An 8,438-nucleotide genomic window follows, 5' to 3' on the forward strand; every position below is an offset into this window, starting at 1 on the left:
TTGGCGACATTGGAAATGTTCTGCAGATTTTCAGGGTTTTGCATTTCCTTAATCTCATGGACCCATTTGGGAAAAGTTTTTGCCTGTGTGTCTTTTTTTTTTTTAAATATATTTTATTGATTTTTTACAGAGAGGAAGGGAGAGAGGGATAGAGAGTTAGAAACATCGATGAGAGAGAAACATCGATCAGCTGCCTCCTACACAACTCCCCACTGGGGATGTGCCCGCAACCCAGGTACATGCCCTTGACCGGAATCGAACCCGGGACCCCTCAGTCCGCAGGCCGACGCTCTATCCACTGAGCCAAACCGGCTTCGGCTTGCCTGTGTGTCTTAAGCGCCATTTATATTGGAAGCTGTCCCTTTTGACTTCTAAGCCATACAGCAATGCTGTCTCATTGATCAAAGCCATACACAATGCCACATTTTATTCAGTAATGAGGCCCAGGGACTGGCTGGATGATGGACTCCACATGTGAGGCAGTGCTGCTGCATGCCATCTGAGGAAGCCTCAAAATTGCTGTGATGTAATAAGCAGAACTCCCACCAGCCTGCTCATTGATTCTGTTGATGGGGTCTGAATCATTGAACTATAATGATGTCACTGGTGAGATGTGTTCTTAAATAATGTGATCAATTGTCCTGGTCCTGGGTGGAACAGAAATGGGGAAAGTCCTTGATAGGGCTAATGTTTGAGCCATGCCAGAGACAGCAGGATTATGCCTAGGGACTCTTACCTTGTATGTCTCAAGATCTAATGAAAGGGTTCAGTTGGTTAGATCATCGTCCTGATATGCCAAGGTGGGTTCGACCTCCCATTCGGAGGGACATATACAGGAGTCAACCAATGAATCTCTCTCTCTCTCTCTCTCTCTCTCTCTCTCTCTCTCTCTCTCTCAGTTTTACATTGCTCGGGGTAGTAGTTTTCCTCCTCTCCACTCCATTTTCCTCCCATATCCTCCCTTTTCTCTCCTGCCTTCCTCTCTCTCTTGCAGCATCACTACCTCATCAAGAAGATGTGTTCAGCCCAGCCAGTGTGGCTCAGTGGTTGAGCATTGACCTATGAACCAGGAGGTCATGTTCGATTCCCGGTCAGGGCATATGCCCGGTTTGTGGGCTCGATCCCCATGGTGGGCCATGCAGAAGGCAGCTAATCAATGATTCTCTCTCATCATTGATGTTTCTATCTCTCTCTCCCTCTCCCTTCCTCTCTGAAATCAATAAAAATATTTTTTTAAATAAAAAAGACATGTTCAAGTATCAGTAAACAGGCAGAGAACAAGTCAATTCTGGCAACAGTATTTTTTTTTTACAGCTACAAGCTATTCAAATGGACTTCCTGTAGCCTAGAACTGCAAGCACCCTGAAGAAACTTTGCCAGAACTCGAAGGGACAATGAGTACACATTGATATTAACCTGTAGTTTCCCTTCCGAGGAGCTCTGCTATAGGAACTCTCTCTTCTGGTCAAACAGGTCTGTCCACCATTTCTTAAATATTTTCACAGCTTCCTGTCACCTGAAATGCTTGGCCTTCCATCTCCTTTATGACCTGAGCCCAACTCTGCCTCTTCCATTAAACATACCCTCTTTTCCTACATCTGAATGCTTTCTGGCACCTCATATTTACAGATGGCATTTAGGACATACCCCCTTGTTGCAGGTACAAAGGTACATGTCTCTAACACTGTAGGATGTTCATCCAATTTTTTAAAATGTATTTTTATTGATTTCAGATTAAGGAAGGGAAAGGGAGAAAGAGATAGAAACATTAAAAAAGAAAGAAAGAAACATCAATGATGAGAAAGAATCATTGATTGACTGCCTCCTGCACACCCCCTACTGGGGATTGAGCAGCAACCTGGGCATGTGCCCTTGACCGGAATTGAACCCAGGATCTTTCAGTCTGCAGGCCGATGCTCTATCCACTGAGCCAAACCAACTAGGGCAGTGGTCGACAACTGGTGGTCTGTGGACCACTCATGATCTGTGAGGTCCGAAAGGTTGGCAACCGCTGAGCTAAGGCAATTGGTTGCCTTCTGTATGCACCCCAACCAGGGGATCAAACCCACCAACTTTTGGTGTACAGGATGATGCTCCAACCAACTGAGCTGCACTGGCCAGGGCCAAAGTACTTTGTATGTTTCCTTAAGAACCGTTGGGATGTTTTCCACTCTTCTGCCACCTGTCCCCAGCATGTCCCCAGCATGAGTATCCAGTAGATGTGCAGTAAAGACTTATCAATTGATGTATTCATATGCCCCGATTTGGCCAAGGGAAGCTGAGGCTTTGGCTCTCTGTGTGGCAGCGAGCTTGGGCTTAGGTGGAGTGCAGAAAGCAGAGAACCAGTTTCTGCTGACTTCACTTTTTTCTTTGCTGCCATTCAGGCCACAGAATTAATAGGGTCTTCAGGTACATCTTCCTTCAAACTGGACTGATCCTACAGTTAATGGTTAACATTCTTTGTTTACCTTAATGATTGCCAAGATCTGTTGCTGCACATGATACACATTGCGGTCCAAGTGCCTTGGCCCCGAGGGTAAAAGACCATTTTTGAAGAGGTGTTAGGGTTCTGGGATGGGATTGGTAATACTTTGGTCCATCCCTACGCACTCAAGACATGGACAATAAGCAGAGAGCCCTGGTACTGCCAGGTGGGTGAAGTAGTGTCATCCCCACTTTGACCTCAAGGTGCCAGTAAGCATCCTCCCAAGCATCATATCCTTTTAGAGGCCGGGAGCTATAAGGGATGGAAGGGAACACAGGAACCCTCTCTGCAGCTCACCCACACTACGTATGGCCAGGGAGTGGGGAAAGGTTGAGAGGTGTTGATGAGCTCAGGTCCATGCAGTTCAGTCTCCCAGAGGAGATGGGCTAAACATGGGCACACGGGTGACAATGATGCCTCTCTCCCTCTGGAACAGAGCAGTAACTCCAGACTATGTGATCTGTCTACCCAAACCCATTGGAAACTCAGGAGATCAATCTTATTTAATAATTGTGTGTGTGAGGAGGTGGGGCTGGTTAATGTTTGGTTCCTCTTGGGCTTTGGGCCATATCTGGCTCCAGCCCTGAGTTTTTTGCCCCTCCCCTGGGCTGGGCTGACAATACCTAGTGGCATAGTGCAGACACGTCTGCAGACATTCCCGGGAAAGAGCAACAGCAACCAGGTGAGGAAGCTGGGGGCTGGGAGAGGTGGACCAGGGGGCCCTGGTGTGGCACAGGGGGGCAGAAATGGGGGCTGGGAAAAGGCTCAGGTCTTATCTTCTCTTGGCCTTGGCTTTCAGCCACTTTGATCCCTTCTATGCTTTCCTCCAAGTTGGGGTGAGGAGGCCCCTTCTGCCAGGTGGCGAGCTTGCTTAGCCTCTCTTTGTAGCCCTCAACTCTTATCCTCTTTTCAGGCTCCAAGTCGTTTATCCTCTCAATCTTTTTCCCTAGCTAAGGATTCCCTTCATCCCCACAGGGCCAAGTTCCCAGGAAGATTTGTGAGCCCCCCTCCCTGCCCCCACCGGCACAGGGTGGCCAAGTTCCTCTCTTTAGAACATTTCCTACCACACAGGGTTAGGGTTCAGTGGGACCATCGGGCACTGCTGTTTTCCTTCCCTGATTAGAAGGCAAACCAGGCATTCAACCAATATGGAGGCTGCGGGTAGATGAATACAGTGTACTCAGTAGGTGCAGAGGGCCAGCCAACAGAGCTAAAATTTCGGAGCATGTATTTCCATGTACTTGAGGGAGGCAGACAGACTTAAACAGAGCTTGGAGTAACTGATAATTTGGAGATCTAAATAGACTGCCTTCCAGCTGTTTGAAAGTTGTTCCAGCTGTTAGGGAATGGCATGGTAGAATGCATAGACTTAGAAAATGAGATGAGAGGAGGATAATAGAGATAAGAAAGAGAGGTTTGAATGGTTAGAGGATAGATGTGGATGCAGCAAAACACTGGGGAAAGGACCCAGGTTTTGGTGAGGAACCAACATGAATCCTAACTGGAGCTCCAGCACTTGCTCAGCTTCTTTGAGCCTCTGTTGCCTTGTATAATTAACATGAGGGCAAAACACACCGGGAGCAACACAGAGCATATAAATATCTGGACTTTAACCCAAAGTAAAAAAACAAAAAAAAACAGTTTGGATTTCAAAATCAGGTCATGCCCCTGGATGTTTTTTAAAATGAAACCCTTGAGGTACTAATGTTGGCATAGGGATCAGCTCTCCTTCCAAATAGAAGAGCAAAAATTGAGATCCAAGTGCCCACACAAGAGTCCTTAGGGGCCCAAAGGGAGCTACTGGCCATGTCCCAGAACACTCAAGAAGATGAGAGGCTGAAAGCTACAAGAACCTAGAAACTCAGAGGTGGCTAGGCTGTCTGTGGGGCACCCCAAGGGGTAGAAAGAAGAGGCAGCTGAAACTTTCTTTGGAGTTTGAGTAAGCAGAGCAAGAAAGCTAAGGAAGGGAAAATAGAACAAACCAGGATGCAGCAGAAAACATTGGGAAGGAAGGAAAAGAAAAGAGTTGTCAGCTGATAGGAAAGAGGAGAAGGGGCTACAGAGAATAAAGCCATACCAGTTTTGAATCTCCCTGTTTCTAAAAACACAAAAAGAAAATTAATTCCAGCCAAAGCAGTAGAGCTTATGGGACAGAATATGGGCTCTGGAGTCAACTTAGCATGGCTCAGATCCCAGCTCGGTCATGTGCTAACTGTGCAACCCTTGGGACCCTTGTACAAATCCCTTCGCCTTTCTTTACCTCAGTTTCCCCATCTGTGACATGAGGACTCAAAGTAACACCTACCTCGTGGGGTTGTTCTGAGTTTTACATGAGATGGTGCGTGTGCAAGGACCTGGCACATAACAGGTGCTCAGTAAACAATTATTCTTAATGTTTCTTGACCACATGTTTCTGAATGTAATGTCTCACTGGACAAAACATTTCTTTATAGCTAACCATAGTGCCTCCTATAGCAGCTCTGCCTTCAGAACCCTAGGCTTGGGAGAAAGGGCACCTGTGTTCCTGCTCCCCACGCTGGCTTAGCCCCATAACATGAACTCACTAATGATTTTACATTCAATGAAGAAACCTTGTTCAAATAAGTAATCTATGTCCTGTGGACCATCCCTTTATCCCCTAGTTTCTTTCATCCCATTCCAAAACTTTTCCAGTTGCTAATTCCCCACCCCTCCTCCCTGGAACAGAGAGGACCACCTAGAACTAGATATGGGATTTTTGCCACAACCACTGCCCCTTGCAGTGGGGGCAGGGAATTCCCTGTATTTTCTTCGAGTCCAGGCCTGTGTCCTCACATTCAGTCCCCTGCTTCCAGTATGATCTTCTTACAACTTAATGGCAGAAGTGGTGGGAGGTAGGGGGCAGCCTTCTTGCCTACCTAATGGATAGAGGTTAATTTCTTCCCTAGAGCAACTGGCAAGCTTGGGAAACCAGGAGGTTACAGTGTACACTTGACATAGGGGGTAGGGCAGCAATGGAACAGTCTGTTCTATCTCAGATGGACACTATAGGTCAACAATAGCATTGGGAAGAGAAAAGAGAGAGATTGGGTTTGGCAGCCCACTTAGTCCCCCAAATTGACATTGTTTTCTCTTCCTGGTAAGGTTCTTACTTCCCTTGATTAGCAACTATGAAAGTGGAGCTGAGCTAAGAACTTTTGCAGGTTGCTTAATAACTCTGGACATTAAGAGTTATTTATACATGAGCAAGCAGGATCTGAGAAGTTCAGTCACTAGTCCAGGGTCATATTCAGTGCAGAACCAGGATTCAAACCCAAAGCTGTGTAACTCTTACCTGTTCCATCTTCTAACTTTCTACTTGATTGTTTGATTCTCTCTTTCTCGTTCTGGCTTGCTCTCACCATGTGTCCATCTGTCCACCCTCTGTATGGGTTCCCTTTCCAGAAGCTCAAGGAGAGGTGGCCAGGGTATGCTCCATGACACTGGATTTGGAATTTACTCACAGGTCAACATCTTCTTTATTGCTCACACTTTTATGCGTAACATTAGCCTTGGCTTTTGTTGTTGTTACTATCGGCTAGCCTTGGCTTTTGCTGACACTATCTGCAAAAGCACAACTATACTGTGGAAAGAGCCTAGACTTCTGCTTCAGATCCTTTTGTGTTTCATCCTACTCCAACACTTCCAAGCTGTGTGACTTGAGTGAGTGACTTAACTTATCTGAGCTGTAGCTTCCTCATCTGGAAAGACAGTCCTTAGAGGCTGGCTAGGTGGAGCAAGAGAAAGAATGTAGCCCTAGCCGGATTGGCTCAGTGGATAGAGCGTCAGCCTGGGGACTCAAGGGTCCCAGGTTTGATTCCGGCCAAGGGCACATGCCTGGGTTGCGGGCTCGATCCCCAGTAGGGGGTGTGCAGGAGGCAGCCGATCAATGATTCTCTCTCATCACTGATGTTTCTATCTCTCTCCCCTTCTCCCTTCCTCTCTGAAATCAATAAAGAAATATATATTTTTTTTAAAAAAGAGAAAGAATGTATAAGAAAATGCCTGTAACATAGTCCCTGGCTTGATAAACATGAGCTCCGTTTCCTCTTCTCTATCTAGCTCACCCATACCCTGGAGGGGATCTAAGTCTAGGAACAATCCAGCGGACCGTAAGTTTCTAGTAGGGTCATGGGGAAGGGCCTGGGCCAAGAATGTCATGGTTCTCTCTGGTGCCCTCTTACATGTACCTGTCTTTGTTACATCTCCTCCCCCTACACCCTGGCCATTCTTCTGGTGGGGCTATGGGGTGGTGTGGCGATGGACCGGGCGGGCACAGAACAGGTGGGTGCAGGCTGGGTGTCTGGCGCTGGGACACAAGTGCTCTGTGTGTAGGGTGGGCGGAAGTCAGGGCGTTTGATCTGAATTCTAAAGGGCGTTGTTCAGAGACCCACAAAGGTCCCATTGTGCAGACACTGGGTATAAAGCAGCATATGACTCCCCAGCACCGGGTGGTGATGAATTGGGACGCAGGCGCGGACCCAGGGACCACTCCCCCGGCACAGACATGAGACCATAGGGGACCTGTCTGGGTGGCCTCAGGGATAGGCGCTTCCCAAGGTAACAGGGCTTTTTGGGTTTGCCCCAGCTTCAGACTTTAGGAGCTGGAGGATGGGGAGCTAAAGAGGATGGCTAAAGGCAGAACAAGATGTGCCTGGCAAAGAAAGGGACTAGAGAGGAATGAATGTTGGATGAAAGCAAAAATGGGAGATGGGGCTCAGGGAAGTCAAGTCAAGTGAGTGAGTGAGTGAGTGAGGAGAGGCTGGCAAGGGAGATGGGGTGATGAGGAAAGTTATGACTATCCTTCTTCCTTTCCTGTCACTGGCTCTTGGAAGGCCTGGTGGAGGGAGGGGGGTTTCAGATGGTGTTATGGTGACTGGCCTGCCCCGGCTCTCTGACAGCTTGCTTTGTGGCTCATGTCTTACAGGTGTGAATGAGGCAGGATGAACTGGACAGGCTTGTACACCGTGCTCAGTGGCGTGAACCGGCATTCTACTGCCATTGGCCGAGTATGGCTCTCAGTCATCTTCATCTTCAGAATCATGGTGCTGGTGGTGGCTGCAGAGAGTGTGTGGGGTGACGAGAAGTCTTCCTTCATCTGCAACACCCTCCAGCCTGGCTGCAACAGTGTCTGCTATGACCATTTTTTCCCTATTTCCCATGTGCGTCTGTGGTCTCTGCAACTCATCTTGGTTTCCACCCCAGCTCTCCTCGTGGCCATGCATGTGGCTCACCAGCAGCACATAGAAAAGAAAATGCTGAGACTTGAAGGCCATGGGGACCCCTTACATCTGGAGGAGGTGAAGAGGCACAAGGTCCACATCTCAGGGACATTGTGGTGGACCTATGTCATCAGCGTGGTCTTCCGGCTGATGTTCGAGGCTGCCTTCATGTACGTCTTTTATTTGCTCTACCCTGGTTACGCCATGGTGCGGCTTGTCAAGTGTGAGGCTTACCCTTGCCCCAACACAGTGGACTGCTTCGTGTCCCGCCCCACGGAGAAAACCGTCTTCACTGTCTTCATGCTGGTCGCCTCCGGCATCTGCATCATCCTCAACGTGGCCGAAGTGGTGTACCTCATCATCCGGGCCTGTGCCCGCCGGGCCCGACGCCACTCCAATCCGCCCTCCCGCAAGGGCTCAGGCTTTGGCCACCGCCTCTCACCTGAATACAAGCAGAATGAGATCAACAAGCTGCTGAGCGAGCAGGATGGCTCCCTGAAAGACATACTGCGACGCAGCCCCGGCACTGGGGCCGGGCTGGCTGAGAAGAGTGACCGCTGCTCTGCCTGCTGATGCCACATACCAGGCAGCCTCCCATCCCGCCCCCACACTGCCCAGGCCTGAGTTGAGCCTCCTTCTCCTTTGCCGGTGCACTGGCCTCTACCTGCCAGGGAGAGAAAGCTCCATCAAAACTTTCCTTCCCCCCTACTCCC

The 8,438-nt window shown here is 48.7% G+C and overlaps 1 protein-coding gene across 3 annotated transcripts; it reads left to right on the plus strand.

The window, feature by feature from the left end:
• Positions 1–3,093: 3,093 nt before the first annotated feature.
• On the plus strand, positions 3,094–8,432 carry GJB1 (gap junction protein beta 1). 3 transcript variants are annotated; one of them, XM_006767940.1, is made up of 2 exons: positions 3,094–3,167; positions 7,431–8,432. In XM_006767940.1, the coding sequence occupies exon 2, from the start codon at positions 7,447–7,449 to the stop codon at positions 8,296–8,298; it is 852 nt and encodes a 283-aa protein (XP_006768003.1). In that variant the 5' UTR covers positions 3,094–3,167; positions 7,431–7,446; the 3' UTR covers positions 8,299–8,432. The 3 variants fall into 3 exon arrangements, with proteins under 3 accessions (XP_006768003.1, XP_015422170.1, XP_015422171.1); XM_015566684.1 differs by lacking the exon at positions 3,094–3,167 and adding an exon at positions 6,595–6,615; XM_015566685.1 differs by lacking the exon at positions 3,094–3,167 and adding an exon at positions 6,996–7,063.
• The last annotated feature ends 6 nt before the right edge of the window (positions 8,433–8,438 follow it).

This window comes from Myotis davidii, unplaced genomic scaffold (genome assembly GCF_000327345.1).
Source record: "Myotis davidii unplaced genomic scaffold, ASM32734v1 scaffold1983, whole genome shotgun sequence".
Taxonomy (NCBI): Eukaryota; Metazoa; Chordata; class Mammalia; order Chiroptera; family Vespertilionidae; genus Myotis; species Myotis davidii.

Excerpts from the sequence above, each read along its gene's own strand:
- GJB1 (XM_006767940.1), top strand. The coding sequence starts at position 7,447 with ATGAACTGGACAGGCTTGTACACCGTGCTCAGTGGCGTGAACCGGCAT.